Source organism: Salmo salar, chromosome 13 (assembly GCF_965601325.2).
Source record: "Salmo salar chromosome 13, fSalSal1, whole genome shotgun sequence".
Taxonomy (NCBI): domain Eukaryota; kingdom Metazoa; phylum Chordata; class Actinopteri; order Salmoniformes; family Salmonidae; genus Salmo; species Salmo salar.
Genome location: NC_138303.1, coordinates 14,463,328 through 14,480,346, shown reverse-complemented (window position 1 = coordinate 14,480,346; position 17,019 = coordinate 14,463,328). Strand labels below are relative to the sequence as shown.

At 44.8% G+C, this 17,019-nt stretch overlaps 1 protein-coding gene across 8 annotated transcripts in view; it reads right to left on the bottom strand.

The window, feature by feature from the left end:
• LOC106566460 (ubiquitin carboxyl-terminal hydrolase 19) overlaps positions 1-17,019 on the bottom strand; it is a 35,848-nt gene that overhangs the window by 1,425 nt on the left and 17,404 nt on the right. The window contains exons 7-25 of one of the 8 annotated variants that reach the window (XM_082959844.1): positions 16,850-17,009; positions 16,676-16,747; positions 16,431-16,546; positions 15,634-15,851; positions 14,761-14,965; positions 14,387-14,520; positions 11,367-11,540; positions 11,061-11,171; positions 9,166-9,276; positions 8,834-9,076; positions 8,597-8,715; positions 8,274-8,417; positions 7,788-8,134; positions 6,503-6,613; positions 6,125-6,341; positions 5,558-5,710; positions 3,653-3,819; positions 3,286-3,461; positions 48-2,266 (exon numbers count right to left, since the gene is read on the bottom strand). In XM_082959844.1, the coding sequence (XP_082815970.1) occupies positions 2,009-2,266; positions 3,286-3,461; positions 3,653-3,819; positions 5,558-5,710; positions 6,125-6,341; positions 6,503-6,613; positions 7,788-8,134; positions 8,274-8,417; positions 8,597-8,715; positions 8,834-9,076; positions 9,166-9,276; positions 11,061-11,171; positions 11,367-11,540; positions 14,387-14,520; positions 14,761-14,965; positions 15,634-15,851; positions 16,431-16,546; positions 16,676-16,747; positions 16,850-17,009 (3,236 nt within the window). In that variant the 3' untranslated portion in view covers positions 48-2,008. Of the gene's footprint in view, positions 1-47; positions 2,267-3,285; positions 3,462-3,652; positions 3,820-5,557; positions 5,711-6,124; positions 6,342-6,502; positions 6,614-7,787; positions 8,135-8,273; positions 8,418-8,596; positions 8,716-8,833; positions 9,077-9,165; positions 9,277-11,060; positions 11,172-11,366; positions 11,541-14,386; positions 14,521-14,760; positions 14,966-15,633; positions 15,852-16,430; positions 16,547-16,675; positions 16,748-16,849; positions 17,010-17,019 lie in introns of those variants that run through there. The other 7 variants (XM_082959846.1, XM_082959848.1, XM_082959847.1 and 4 more) reach the window with 7 other exon arrangements.

The window sequence follows — 17,019 nt, the reverse complement described above, 5'->3', positions numbered from 1 at the left end:
GACGATTTCCATGTTTGTTTCAAAAAATAATATTCATTAAGACAGCATAAAGGTTGACATTTTATTTTGAAAAGAAGTACAAGTGTTGGTTTATTGGGGCAGCATTAAGATGGAAGGACCTGTACACATTATTGCTGGGAAATGTCCCACTTTCTTTTTAAATAATAGCAACTATTAAGATGACAATTAAGATTACATTTACATTTAAAAATCGTACAATTTCTATACAGCAATCTTGTAAATATTTCTGCTATAAAATATACACTTCCTTACATCAGTAACTTTCACTTTACACCCACAACCATAGGGAATCTTTGCCATCTGTAGGGAGCCTAGATAATTCACATTTCCTGTGTCGACATTTCACTGAGGCAAACCACTGGATAAACCACAGACATACTGGGCATTGAAAGCAGATAGTGAATATACCTGGCCTCCAAGCCCATTTACAGCTGGAGAGGCATGACAGAGTGCACTGTGATATCCCTGAGACTTGAACATATTACAACAACACAGTTAAGAGGTTAGTCCATATACCAGCAACACAGATAATCATTAAGTGTAGCAATCTCCTTTCTAATGACTTGACGTCACTACTAAGCTTCAGCTTCATACTGTACATCAGCGCACTAATTATTTTTGCACAAACAGTCGTAAAGCTCTGACATATCTAGCTATTTCACCCCAAAAAAAGAAGCACATTTAAAAGGTTAAACAAGTGGCTTTCATGAAGTCTGACAGGGATAAGGAAAACGTATGGACAGCAGGGTTGGGCTCAATTCGAACACAAGGCAGTCAATTCAGGAAGTAAACAAAAATTACAATCCAATAAATCGGGGGGAAAAAAATAGCATTTATTTTCAATGACTTCTCAATAAACTGAAAAGTAAAAGTTATCTATTTCGAGAAAAAAAATGACATTTCTGATTTTTAAATTCAAATCACTTCCTGAATTAACAGCCTTCAATTCCAACCCTGGTGGGCAGAAAGCAATACAACTGGTGAATTAAGAGCTTACCATTGACAACATAAAATCAAAAATAAATCAGCAATGTGACAAACAAGCAAAAGGCACATACTAGCTTACAGTGAGTCTAAACACTCTGTATTCATTAAAGCACACACACATTTTAGCTGTCTCCAAAGTCATGACTGCACAAAGCAAGTCGTAAAGCCCATCATACCATCCTGGGATGGAGCTAAAGGATTACAATATCTGTGAATGAGCAGTACTACAATATCTTATTCCCTCACCCACTCAACACTATCACAGTAGGACTTTAACCCTATACCCTAGTTCAAGTCCTTTCAGCAGCATCTCTTGTGCAAAACATAGGACTAACCATTACGAAACATGCATTTCAGGTTTTTGTACTGAAAACCTACATGAGAGAGAGACACTTGGCATGGACACATAAAAAGGCTGAAGTAGGTTTGAACAAGAATTTAACGTATCTTATAAGGACATAGGTTATGGACTGCAGTAAATGAGAAGGCCAATCCTTACTGAGCCAAGTTACTAGTAGATGCTACTGGACTTGATTAACAGATATGCAGTGTATAATTTAGTTAACATTTTGAATGTGTTCAGCAGCATATTGATTTATAAGCCATCTACAAAACAAAATGTTTTTCGTATTGGCATGGATATTTCATTAGACTTGACTTTTTTTGTGTATAAGCCTATTTATAAACTGGGTGGCTCGAGCCCTGAATGCTGATTGGCTGACAGCCGTGGTATATCAGACCATATGCCACGGGAATGACAAAACATGTATTCTTACTGCTCTAATTACTTTGGTAACCAGTTTATAACAGCAATAAAGCGCCTCGGTGGTTTGTGGTATATGGCCAATATACCACGGCTAAGGGCTGTATCCAGGAACTCCGCGTTGCATCGTGCATAAGAACATCCCTTAGCCGTGATATATTGGCCATTAACCACACCCTCTTGTGCCTTATTGCTTTAGTATACATGTGTGTATGTGTGGGGTGTGATACTGGCCGCTTAGCCCCAGTTGGCTCTGTAGAGTAGGTTCACTAACAACGCTAGTAGAGCAGCCAAGGTACCCAGGACAAAATATCGGACACAGTCGTCATCGGAATAATGCGGGATCCTTTGGCGCAGCAGCCGCCACACCTGCCCCTCCACCCCCTCCTCCCTCCTGGCTGCTCTTCTCCTCCCCAGCCTGGGACGGAACAGGCCCCGGGGGCCCTCTTCAACACCCTCCTCTTCCTGCTCCAGTTCCTGCCATATCAGAGATGCCTGCGATGGCGGAAACCTGTGTCAGCTTCAGGGAAAGGCTAGGTTCTTCCTAAAGCAACGCCACCTCACCACAGCCAGACCTCCAGCAAACCCTCCCCATCCACTCCACGCTGTCTAATTTATTAACGGTGTCACAGGCCACAGGGTCAAGGACAAGCCAGACTTTCAAGGAACAGCATGAGGACAGCTCAGAGCGATGTGAGGGGTGTCTTTCAGAAAGCAGATGGATAGACAAAGTATCACATCTTTCTTTTCAACAGTTACCTACCTAATGGATACATTAAATCACAGATCTTTTTGTAGATTAATTAAATCACAGATATTTTGTAAACACAGAGACTCCCACCCTCAATATAAACTCATGAGTACAAGAAAAATGCACCATACATCTAATCATTTTCACAGGCATTAAATAGCTTCCACAAAGTTTGTGAATACATACAGCCCTTATTAATTCTGAGGCAATTCACTTTGTTTTCAGCATTTGGACAGAAAACTATGACGCTTAGATGCCAAAACATATCAGATAAAGGGGACAAGAGAAAGCCAATGTCTGGCACTTCAGGATAATAAGTTGAAACAAGTGTGCACAGCTTTTCGCCAAAGCAGCTATTCAATTTAGAAACTAGCATAAAACTCTTGATGAACAAACCAATGGCCTTGAAAACAATTAGATTAGATCCATCGTCTTTCTCTCATCACAGCTTTAGAAGCAGAAAACACATTACTCTGTCAATGGCAACTGAGATCATTTCTCATTTCTCTAAAAGCATCACAAGCAACCAACCAAATATCACTGCATGAAGAAGACTAGATGAATGAACACAGTATTACATCTCATTCATGTGGTGAAAATATAATCTCAGGAAATTTAAATCTACCTCAAAGGAGTCATGTTGGTCTGAGTTTAATTGAATCCCCCATGATGCACTATTCCTCGAGGAGTTTTTCTACTACCATGTAATGGATACTGGTAAGCCCTAAGGGATACTCTCAGAGGTAGAGAATGGCGCCCTCACCTGGCTGGCGGTGGCTCCTGCAGCGGTGGGGGACTCGGCCCCCAGGGGCCCCAGTAAGCGAGGTGGTCGTTCCACAGGGGAGTTGCGACGGCGGTAGAACAGCACGTAGGCATAGCGTGTCACCACCTGGCTCTCCTCCACCATCGTCACCGTACTGTCATCAAAAAGACGCCAGCCTGGGAAGGTGAGGGAAAGAGGAGGAAGGTGGGAGTGAGAGGAGGAGGTGGAGGAAGAGGGTGGAGGTTGGAGGTGAGGATAGCAGGTGAGATCGTTTTAACAGTATGAACAGAATATAACATGTTAACAGCCAGCTTGTCATGGTGACAAAATACAGTATAGCCTACTTCAGTCAAACAGAGTCACTCACCAACATCACTGCGCTGGCTGTTCTGGGCGCTGGGCAGGCGTGCGTAGGCAGTGTAGTGACCTCCGATCATGCCCCCGTAGTGATTGATGACTGCATAGAGGTCATAGATAGGCGGCTGCTGCATGTCGTCCTTCTGACCAATACAGAACTTACTGAGGTCCAGGTTCCTGAAAGACAAGAAAACAAGCTGTAAATCTGTGTTTGTATAAATATTTAAAACTATACTTTGCAGTATGTTTGAGTGAATTCACCCTCAAGTCATTGAGTGTAGGGTCAGTGTGATTAAGTGAATATTATGAGAAGTTGTGTTTATAATATGTTATGTAAAGTTGAAGTCGGAAGTTTACATACACTTAGGTTGGAGTCATTAAAACTCGTTTTTCAACCACTCCACCAATGTCTTGTTAACAAACTATTGTTTACAGACAGATTATTTCACTTATAATTCACTGTATCACAATTCCAGTGGGTCAGAAGTTTACATACACTAAGTTGGCTGTGCCTTTAAACTGCTTGGAAAATTCCAGAAAATGATGTCATGGCTTTAGAAGCTTCTGATAGGCTAATTGACATCCTTTGAGTCAATTGGAGGTGTACCTGTGGATGTATTTCAAGGCCTACCTTCAAACTCAGTGCCTCTTTGCTTGACATCAAGGGAAAATCAAAAGAAATCAGCCAAGACCTCAGAAAAATAATTGTAGACCTCCACAAGTCTGGTTCATCCTTGGGAGCAAATTCCAAACGCCTGAAGGTACCACGTTCATCTGTACAAACAATAGTACGCAAGTATAAACACTATGGGACCACGCAGCCATCATACCACTCATGAAGGAGACGCGTTCTGTCTCCTAGAGATTAACGTACTTTGGTGCGAAAAGTGCAAATCAATCCCAGAACAGCAAAGGACCTTGTGAAGATGCTGGAGGAAACAGGTACAAAAGTATCTATATCCACAGTAAAACGAGTCCTATATCGACATAACCTGAAAGGCCGCTCAGCAAGGAAGAAGCCACTGCTCCAAAACTGCCACAAAAAAAGCCAGACTACAGTTTGCAACTGCAGATGGGGACAAAGATCGTACTTTTTAGAGAAATGTCCTCTGGTCTGATGAAACAAAAATAGAACTGTTTGGCCATAATGACCATCGTTATGTTTGGAGGAAAAAGGGGGAGGCTTGCAAGCCGAAGAATACCATCCCAACCGTAAAACATGGGGGTGGCAGCATCATGTTGTGGGGGTGCTTTGCTGCAGGAGGGACTGGTGCACGTCACAAAATAGCTGTCATCATGAGGAAGGGAAATTATGTGGATATATTGAAGCAACATCTCAAGACATCCGCCAGGAAGTTGAAGCTTGGTCGCAAATGGGTCTTCCAAATGATCAATGACCCCAAGCATACTTCCAAAGTTGTGGCAAAATGGATTAAGGACAACAAAGTCAAGGTATTGGAGTGGCCATCACAAAGCCCTGAACTCAATCATATAGAAAATTTGTGGGCAGAACTGAAAAAGTGTGTGCGAGCAAGGAGGCCTACAAACCTGCCTCAGTTACACCAGCTCTGTCAGGAGGAATGGGCCAAAATTCACCCAACTTACTGTGGGAAGCTTGTGGAAGGCTACCCGAAATGGTTGACCCAAGTTAAACAATTTAAAGGCAATGCTACCAAATACTAATTGAGTGTATGTAAACTTCTGACCCACTGGGAATGTGATGAAAGTAATAAAAGCTGAAATAAATCACTCTCTCTACTATTATTCTGACATTTCACATTCTTAAAATAAAGTGGTGATCCAAACTGACCTAAAACAGGACATTTTTACTAGGATTAAATGTCAGGAATTGTGAAAAACTGAGTTTAAATGTATTTGGCTAAGGTGTTTTGTAAACTTCCGACTTCAACTGTACCTGATGGGGAAGTCGACCATGTCGTTGATCTTGTCCCTCCAGATGAAGCTGCGGAAGGAGAAGCGTTTGAGCTGGATGATGAGGACGTTGGGCAGACGCCATAGCAGCAGCTGCTTGGAGGCCTCTCTGTGCTGCTGGCACTTTGGACAGTACCTGAGCAAGCAAGAGGCAGAGAGGAGAGAGAGGCAGAGAGGAGAGAGAGGCAGAGAGGAGAGAGAGGCAGAGAGGAGAGAGAGGCAGAGAGGAGAGAGAGGCAGAGAGGAGAGAGAGGCAGAGAGGAGAGAGAGGCAGAGAGGAGAGAGAGCGGGAAGGATAGGGACAGAGAGAAAGAGAGTTTGTTAGGTTTGTAAATCCATCAAAACACCACTTAAATCAGTAAGAGGACTGTCTGAATGTTAACTGTCCAGTACGTGTGTTAGTCCATGGATTTGTGGGACTGTCTGAATGTTAACTGTGCAGAACACATGTTCGTCCATGGATTTGTGAGACTGTAGGGCTACATTTGTTTGAGTATGTCTGCATGTTAGTGTATGTTGAAGGCTACATTGATCAGTGTGTTGTTCCTACCATGCCTCCTCTGGTGCCAGCACCTCAGGCCTAGTGAAGAGGTTGAGGCACTGCTCCAGGGTGAAGTGTCCAGCCCTGGCCGTCTCGTTGACCGACCCAGGGTCCTCCTCAAATTCCAGCTCCTTGGACCGAACCAGGACATACTCCTTGAGACGCTCGTTGTTCTTCCACACCAGCTCCAGGCTGGAGTCCTCAGGGAGGTCCAGAACGGCCTCTTCTAGGGTAGGGGGAAACATGACAAAACAACAGTAAGACACTGGAGAACACATATCGTAAAGGAGTTAAATGTTGAATGATACAGAGCAGCAGATGAGAGTTTTTGCTTTGTCTTAAGACTAGGACTAGGGGTGAGGGGCAGGTTTGAGATTAGGCCCTGACCCTTTTCCTCCAGTGTCTGCTCCTTGCTGTTGGAGTGGAGGATGGTGATGTAGAACTGAGAGGTGTGGCTGGACGCAGACTCTGATGGTTGCTGGTAGCCGGTCACAGCAGCTAGACACACAAACAGCACAAAACACAGCCTCAAAACACAGCGAAAGACATCCACTAAATACATTATTATTGGTCACATACACATGGTTAGCAGATGTTATTGTGAGTGTAGCGAAATGCTTGTGAATAACCAAAAGTATGTGGACACCTGCTTGTCGAACATCTCATTCCAAAATCATGGGCATTAATATGGAGTTGGTCCCCCCTTTGCTGCTATAACAGCCTCCAGTCTTCTGGGAAGGCTTTCTATTAGATGTTGGAACATTGCTGCGGGGACTTGCTTCCATTCAGCCACAAGACTGTTAGTGAGATCGGGCGCTGATGTTGGGCGATTAGACCTGGCTCACAGTCGGTGTTCCAATTCATCCCAAAGGTGTTTGATGGGGTTGAGGTCAGGGCTCTGTGTAGGCCAGTTAAGTTCTTCCACCGATCTAAACAAAGCTTTTCTATATGGACCTTGCTTTGTGCCTAGATTTGTCCATCGGACTGCCAGATGGTGAAGCGTGGTACATCACTCCAGAGGACGCGTTTCCACTGCTCCAGAGTGCAATGGTGGCAAGCTTTACACCACTCCGGCCGACACTTCGCATTGCGAATGGTGATCTTAGGCTTGTGTGCGGCTGCTTGGACATGGAAACCCATTTCATGAAGCTCCAGACGAACATCTCTTGTGCTGACGTTGCAACTGAGGACAGACTATTTTTTTACACGCTACGCACTTTAGCACTCGGCACTCCCGTTCTGTGAGCTTGTGTGGCCTACCACTTCACGGCTGAGCCGTTGTTGCTCCTAGACATTTCCACTTCACAATAACAGCATTTACAGTTGACCAGGGCAGAAATTTGACAAACTGACTTATTGGAAAAGGTGGCATCCTATGACAGTGCCATGTTGAAAGTCACTGCTCTCTTCAATAAGGCCATTCTACTGCCAATGTTCGTCTATGGAGATTGCATGACTGTGTGCTCGATTTTATACACCTGTCAGCAAAAGGTGTGGATAAAATAGTCAAATCCACTAATTTGAAGGAGTGTCCAAATACACTATGTATACAAAAGTATCTATGGTCAGGTGAAAAAAATATTTGTCTATATAATCAGTTGAGAAATGTCATGAAAAAAGTAGAAGTAACAATACTATTGATATGTCAATGTTAGAAGATGCTTGCCTTTACCTTCTGGTCTGACAGCCTTCTCACAGGACGTCTCCTTCTCTCCCTGGGAGTCCTGGGAGCCAGAGGAGGGCTCAATGAAACCTGAGTCTGTGGTGTGGGTGGAGAGGGCGTCTGGGTCTCCGGCTGGATGTGCTGAGGCCTGGGCTGTCTCTAGTGGAGACTCAGGAACCAGAGAGGAGTCCTCCTGCTCTGAGTCCCCTGCCCCACCCCCACCCCCCCTGGCCTTTTCCCCTGACCCCACACCTTCAGGGGTCTCTGCTGGAGGGGGAAGGTCAGCCAGGCACTGGGTGACCTCTGGGGACGTCCTGCCAGACTGGAAGGGAGGCTGGAACACGTTCACTGAATACCTACACAGAGAGATGGGGGAAAGGGGTGAGACCACATAGTAATCAGTGACAGTCCAACAATGTCAAATCTGCTGGTTGTAATGATATCTAAAGAGCAGCATTCATATCCATCCATCAACTCCGGACATCCCAATGCTACCTTGAATATCCTTCCAGCAGCTGGGACAGCCGGGCGTAGGTGAGTCTGGACTCAGGGACGCTGACCAGGAAGGGAAGCCCCACGTTCTCTATGTTGGGCCCACACAGAACCTTGTGGCTGGACCAATGTTTTTTCTGGCAAACCCTGAAATAGGAAGGAAAAAAAAGTTAGATTGGATTAAAAACTAAACTAATACATTTTTTTATTCACAAATCATTTAGGAGAACAGGAAATAGTTGTGTTATTATTGGGAGATTAACTCATTCAATTGCCTCTGTGTCAATAGTGCCAGAGAGCAAACGTTTTGTGAGCTGTTGACTCACTGGTTGCAGTAACCCACGCGGTAGCAGCGGGTACATCGCTTCAGTTTCTCTTCATCCGAGAGAGGAGGCTTCAGGCAGGCAGCACACTTAGAGATGGGAATACTGGGGACCTGAGGCCTCTGGACGGGGGGACAGAGAAACAGATGAGCTGAACACAGAGACAGACACTAGGTAACACGCTAGGGACTTGTGTTATAGTTCCCTAAGGTTTGAATAGGACGGCTGCTGGACGTTTACCTGCTGGACTCGGAGCACCACCACCCTCTCCTTGGCCAGCTCTTTAGACAGCACTTCGAAGCAGAAGAGCATGTCTGAGGAGGAGACCGTGTCCAGGGAGTTGGATGGGAGAAAGATCCGATGGAAGCGACTCTTCACTACCTCAGCCAGTCTCAGGTTCTCTGCCTTGATCCTCACACTCCGAGAGATGGACTCCAGGACCTCGGCTGTGCTCGAGTTCTCTTTACTCACACTCACCAGGAACTGACACAATCAGAGGAAGCAGACTTAGTCAAATAAAATCATAAACCGAAGCCATTTGCTATTTGAATGACACCAATATGTAATCTTACCTTCATGGGTTTCTTGTGAGGCTCTTTAGCAAAGTAGAACACGGTGAGGACCTTCTGCTTCTGGGGCAGGGGCACGGGAAGGTAGAGGAATGGGTCAAAGGTTATGGAAACCTGGGGAGAGAGAAGAAGGACATTTGAACTTTTCAAAACAGGTCAAGTTGTAGTACTCCCCATCACAGCACTAAAGAAATGAGTTAGTTCCACTCCGACACAGCAAGCCACCCACACCGATCCGTTATTAGTCCAACTCTGATGGGTCCATTTTCCTCCATTACTGAATTAGGTTTTCCTCCATTGCAGCTTGACAGCCAGGCCTGAGTCTCTAATCATCTGCATCCTATTGACCCATTAGAGTCTAAGCCGTGGGAGGGGGGCTTCTACTAAGCTATATGGAATTGTTTTAAGGTCATACACCAAGGATCATTTAGCTATTTGATTTTGAGTTCCCTTTGAAGTATCAAAAAAATAATCTTTGGTCTTACTGCTGTTTGCCCATACAAACGCATGCCGGGGCAGCAGGTAGCCTAGTGGTTAGAGCGTTGGGCCAGTAACCAAAAGGTTGCTAGATCGAATCCCCGAGCTGACAAGATAAAAATCTGTCGTTCTGCCCCTAAACAAGGGAGTTAACCCACTGTTCCCTGGTAGGCATCATTGTAAATAAGAATTTGTTCTTAACTGACTAGCCTAGTTAAATAAAATAAAAATGTAATAACAGATTCACTACATGGAACAACAGAAGTTCCCCAAAAAATATCAAAAGGAAGTTGGTTCTGACAGCCAACAAGTGCTCAGCTTATGTGGGAACTCCTTTAAGATTGTTGGAAAAGCATTCCAGGTGAAGCTGGTTGAGAGAGTGCAAAGCTGTCTTTAAGGCAAAGGGTGGCTACTTTGAAGAATCTCAAATATAAACTACATTTTGATTTGTTTAACACTTTTTTGGTTACAACATGATTCCATATGTGTTATTTCATAGTTTTGATGTCTTCACTATTATTCTACAATGTAGAAAATAGTAAAAATAAAGAAAATCCCTGGAAAGAGCAGGTGTGTTCAAACTTTTGACTGGTACTGTACTTCCATTCACTTTTTCAACTGGTACCAGGGGATCTTCAGACTAGCTTTGTGAGGCCTGTGGGCGTCCTGGAGCAAAACAACCAACATGTTCATGAGAGTCTCACCTTCGCATATTAGTGTGTAGAACAACCTGTTGGGAAATTACAGACGACCGGTTTTCGGGATGTCTCACGGTCTGACAAACACCGCTCTAGCTCTGTAACCTTTCATCGCAGATGCGGAAGTACGATACACGCGGATGCAGTGGATTGAGACGCATCCAATGCAAAAAACACATCTCTAGCTTCAACTGACAGATTTCCAAGGGGATTTTTTTATTATGCTAATTAGATTTCCGCACGGACATCGACCTTAGGGGGTTAAAACGCCCATTACATTTACATTTTAGTCATTTAGCAGACGCTCTTATCCAGAGCGACTTACAGTAGTGAATGCATACATTTCATGCATTTTTAAAATGTATTTATTTATTTATTTATAATTTAAAAAAATTACTGGCCCCCTGTGGGAATCGAACACACAACCCTGGCGTTGCAAACACCATGCTCTACCAACTGAGCCACAGGGAAGGCTACATTATCATGATGCCTAAGGGGCAGACATGCCTAAAACAACAGTCAGGGTCTGTGTTCAGCAGTGGATAGCCGTAGCAACAGAGGAACTATGGTATTATCCCTGTGAGTTTGACTGAAACATTCCAAGACTAGAAAAACCCCATTGAGACTCCATACAAAACACAGTTCAACATGAACACCCAGATATATTCAGACAGTGGAGTGTTGCTTAATTGTGTTGAAATAATTCCGCTGTTTGTGTCTTACCTTGGAGCACACTGGGCAGACGAGCTTGGATTTGTACTGGCCCTGGAAGAGGTCTACGATGAACGAGTCGTTTCTCATCTTGTGCCTCTGCCACGCCTCATCTGCCACCACCTTTTAAACAGACACACCATGTTATTTTCCAGGACAACTGGACTGAATGAAAACAGGGAGTGTGGTTATGAGAATGACTGCCTCTGCATTGCTTGCCGTTTGGAGTTTTAGGCTGCTGGATATTTGTAAAGCACTTTTTAGATGTCACAAAGGGCCTTATAAAATAAATGTGATTGTTCATGGTGCTGCTCAAACCTTTATTTCACCCACCTCGTCCAGCCGTCCGTCTGAGTCCACGGTCTCTGTGTAGGGCTTGTTCTGGATGCGGTTCAGGTCCTCGTGGAGCCCATCCAGGAGGAAGGCCATGAACTCCTGGGCATCGTGCTGGGCATAGCCTGTAAACTGACTGGCCTTACTGGCCACGATCGCCTGGAGAATAAAAACACCACATCTTACTGGATCCGATCACGTGGAGAATAAAGACACCACATCTAAGTGGATACGACCACCTGGAGAATAAAGACACCACATCTAAGTGGATACGATCACCTGGAGAATAAAGACACCACATCTTACTGGATACGATCACCTGGAGAATAAAGACACCACATCTAAGTGGATACGATCACCTGGAGAATAAAGACACCACATCTAAGTGGATACGATCACCTGGAGAATAAAGACACCACATCTTACTGGATACGATCACCTGGAGAATAAAGACACCACATCTAACTGGATACGATCACCTGGAGAATAAAGACACCACATCTTACTGGATACGATCACCTGGAGAATAAAGACACCACATCTTACTGGATACGATCACCTGGAGAATAAAGACACCACATCTTACTGGATACGATCACCTGGAGAATAAAGACACCACATCTAAGTGGATACGACCACCTGGAGAATAAAGACACCACATCTAAGTGGATACGACCACCTGGAGAATAAAGACACCACATCTAAGTGGATACGACCACCTGGAGAATAAAGACACCACATCTAAGTGGATACGACCACCTGGAGAATAAAGACACCACATCTAAGTGGATACGATCACCTGGAGAATAAAGACACCACATCTAAGTGGATACGACCACCTGGAGAATAAAGACACCACATCTAAGTGGATCCGATCACCTGGAGAATAAAGACACCACATCTAAGTGGATACGATCACCTGGAGAATAAAGACACCACATCTTACTGGATACGATCACCTGGAGAATAAAGACACCACATCTAAGTGGATACGATCACCTGGAGAATAAAGACACCACATCTAAGTGGATACGATCACCTGGAGAATAAAGACACCACATCTTACTGGATACGATCACCTGGAGAATAAAGACACCACATCTTACTGGATACGATCACCTGGAGAATAAAGACACCACATCTTACTGGATACGATCACCTGGAGAATAAAGACACCACATCTTACTGGATACGATCACCTGGAGAATAAAGACACCACATCTTACTGGATACGATCACCTGGAGAATAAAGACACCACACCACATCTTACTGGATACGATCACCTGGAGAATAAAGACACCACACCACATCTTACTGGATACGATCACCTGGAGAATAAAGACACCACATCTAACTGGATACGATCACCTGGAGAATAAAGACACCACATCTAAGTGGATACGATCACCTGGAGAATAAAGACACCACATCTTACTGGATCCGATCACGTGGAGAATAAAGACACCACATCTAACTGGATACGATCACCTGGAGAATAAAGACACCACATCTAACTGGATACGATCACCTGGAGAATAAAGACACCACATCTAACTGGATACGATCACCTGGAGAATAAAGACACCACATCTAACTGGATACGATCACCTGGAGAATAAAGACACCACATCTAAGTGGATACAATCACCTGGAGAATAAAGACACCACATCTAAGTGGATACGATCACCTGGAGAATAAAGACACCACATCTTACTGGATACGATCACCTGGAGAATAAAGACACCACATCTAACTGGATACGATCACCTGGAGAATAAAGACACCACATCTAACTGGATACGATCACCTGGAGAATAAAGACACCACATCTAAGTGGATACGATCACCTGGAGAATAAAGACACCACATCTAAGTGGATACGATCACCTGGAGAATAAAGACACCACATCTAACTGGATACGATCACCTGGAGAATAAAGACACCACATCTTACTGGATACGATCACCTGGAGAATAAAGACACCACATCTTACTGGATACGATCACCTGGAGAATAAAGACACCACATCTAAGTGGATACGATCACCTGGAGAATAAAGACACCACATCTAACTGGATACGATCACCTGGAGAATAAAGACACCACATCTAACTGGATACGATCGCCTGGAGAATAAAGACACCACATCTAACTGGATACGATCACCTGGAGAATAAAGACACCACATCTTACTGGATACGATCACCTGGAGAATAAAGACACCACATCTAAGTGGATACGATCACCTGGAGAATAAAGACACCACATCTTACTGGATACGATCACCTGGAGAATAAAGACACCACATCTTACTGGATACGATCACCTGGAGAATAAAGACACCACATCTTACTGGATACGATCACCTGGAGAATAAAGACACCACATCTTACTGGATACGATCACCTGGAGAATAAAGACACCACATCTTACTGGATACGATCACCTGGAGAATAAAGACACCACATCTAAGTGGATACGATCACCTGGAGAATAAAGACACCACATCTAAGTGGATACGATCACCTGGAGAATAAAGACACCACATCTTACTGGATACGATCACCTGGAGAATAAAGACACCACATCTAAGTGGATACGATCACCTGGAGAATAAAGACACCACATCTAACTGGATACGATCGCCTGGAGAATAAAGACACCACATCTTACTGGATACGATCACCTGGAGAATAAAGACACCAACAAGATGAGAAGATGTAGGGTTATACTGTAACTCTAATACTAGGTGTTTGTTTAAATCTGGGTAGAGGGTATGATGTTGTTGTGGTACTCTGTAGCTCAGTTGGTAGAGAATGGTGGTTGTAATGCAAGGATAGTGGGTTTAATTCCCAGGACCACGCATATGTAAAAATGTATTCATGCAAGACTAAGGCTATTTGGGTTATAGCATCTGCTAAATGTCATATATTATATCATTATATATTATTAAATAACAGGAGGGAGTTAAAGATGGGACTCTCAGGAGAGTGGAGTGTCACCTTTAACTTAGAGGGCTGAAACGCATGGTGGGTACCCTTCCACAAAGCCCGGAGCAGCACAGCGAACCCGATGGCCAGCCGACCACCCGTCCCCAACGGGTTATTACAGTTGATCTCATTCTCAAACGCCCGGTCTGCACAGAGGGTGAGAGAGCACAGTTAATGGTTTAATATCAATCTACAGTCACTCAAGATTCAGAAATGTACTTGCATGTTGAAACTTTTTTAATTAGAAAATACTTTATTCCCTTCAATGTTACATTTTATTTATTACATACATATTTACATCAGACACATATTTCATAAAGGAATGTAAAAAGTTAAATGAAAGAATGCCAGAGACGGCAAGAGGAAGATTAGAGGCGCTCACTGACCATGAAAGTAGTCCCTGAGTTCCCGGGTGTTGGACAGAGACTGGATGACACTGTTCATAAAGCATGTGTTGCCCAGGTTGACCAGGCCTGTGAAGCCTGGCAGACACACCTTCTCCTCCTCCTCCTCCTCTTCCTCCTCAACGCTGCGCTGGCTGCCGGCAGGAGGTGCGTGGGTCATGGGCTGGACCATACAGGTGGGCTTGGGCTGAGGGGCAGAGACAGAAATAAAGGGATAAAATACCATCATTCAAATAAACTTTATAAAGACATTTTTACATCAGCAGTTGCCACAAAGTGCTTTACTGATACCCAGCCTAAAGCCCCAAAGAGCAAGCAATGCAGAAGCCCAGTGGCTAGGAAAAATACCAACCCTCGAGGCTCATAGGATAATATGATAAAGAAATCGGATTAGCTTTCCCCCTACTCATTTTCCAATCCCCTACTCCTCGTGCTAAATCACTTCATACCATTTCTGTTTTTAAGCCTTTTCCATCTCTCTCTCTCTCTCTCTCTCACCATCTCATCCTCAGTCTGTCTCCTCTCTCTCTCACCATCTCATCCTCAGTCTGTCTCCTCTCTCTCACCATCTCATCCTCAGTCTGTCCTCTCTCTCACCATCTCATCCTCAGTCTGTCCTCTCTCTCACCATCTCATCCTCAGTCTGTCTCCTCTCTCTCTCACCATCTCATCCTCAGTCTGTCTCCTCTCTCACCATCTCATCCTCAGTCTGTCTCCTCTCTCTCTCACCATCTCATCCTCAGTCTGTCTCCTCTCTCTCTCACCATCTCATCCTCAGTCTGTCCTCTCTCTCACCATCTCATCCTCAGTCTGTCCTCTCTCTCACCATCTCATCCTCAGTCTTGTCCAACTAACCGTGACTGCAGGCTCCTGTTTGATGGGGACATGGTCTGAGACGGTGCGGGATGACACACTGTCCAGGCATCCGTCCACTGTCCGAGGGGGCTTGGGTTTCCCCTCCCCCACCCAGGGTGGCTCCTCCTTGGCAGGGAGGGAGTGCTTGCTGCTGCCCGGCTGACTTGCCTGAGAGGACGGTGCGGAGGGCACAGCAACCTTGGCGCCACCCACTGCACCTTCAACAGAGGAGGATGGAGCTTGTGGTCAACGACAAACAACTGTCAGGGACCAAGAGAAGCACATTACAAGTTAAGGACATAACCTAGGCCCTGCAGTTCTGCACTGACAGCCAGAGACCCGTTGGCTTGTGAGAGCAGCAGACTGGACTGAGGCATGCATACTGAGTTACTGGATTAGTTTCAGTGGTCAGCCACCTGTCCGTAGTGCTGACTTGAATGTTAACACCCACAAACATGCCTGCCTACTATAGTCACGCATAACACCAACATGTTATTAGTATACCAAACATTAAGACCCCACCTTCCTAATATCGAGTTGCGCACCCCCCCCCCCGCACTCAGAACAACATAAATTCAACCCTCCCACGTAATTCACATTAGGACAGGCTCTAATGGTTTCCTAGGATACTGGTTAGACCTACAGTCAGTGCTCCTCAAACAGCAATATAAAGACAGTCCGTGAACACGATTGTGTGGAAGCCATTATGTGTGTAATATTTATACAGAGCTGCTATATTTCCAACTGTGTGACAGACGTCTATAACATGTGCAGTAGAAGCCAGGCAGCAGGAAGACCTTGTGTTGCAGGGGCCTCCAGGCCCCCCCAGCGCTGGCTGTGCCTCTTCTTCAGGGTGATGTCTAAACGGGACGGGGTGAAGGCATACGTAGACTGCTCAGGCTGGATGAGGTTCCTGTAACAGAGGATCCCCAGCTTGTCAGAATCACTGTCTCAATGAGAACCAAAAGGGCCATCTACACAGATCTATAGAAACGCCACACACAAAAAAAAAATCACACACCAAGTTGGACTTCAGTCTTACCGGAGTTTGACTTGCCACTTAAAGACAGTATTCGCTCCGCAGTCCGCATGAAGACGCAAGAAATTTGCATCGCTGTTTGAAAGGGAAGAAAGTTCAATAAGCTGGAAACACCACTAAAATCCAATTAAGATCCACTAAGCCCACCGAGGTGACAAGTCACAAGGACCAAGTTACCTGGTCTGGAAGATGAGTGTGAAGTCCTGTTCCCTGAAGATCACCCTGGCTGTCTCTCTGAAGATACCCTTCATGTACACGTTGACAACCATCAGGTCTGTCCCTTTCTCGTACGAGTCGTTCTTCAACAACTTCAGGTTCACCATTGGCTCTGGAACTGCTAAAAGATA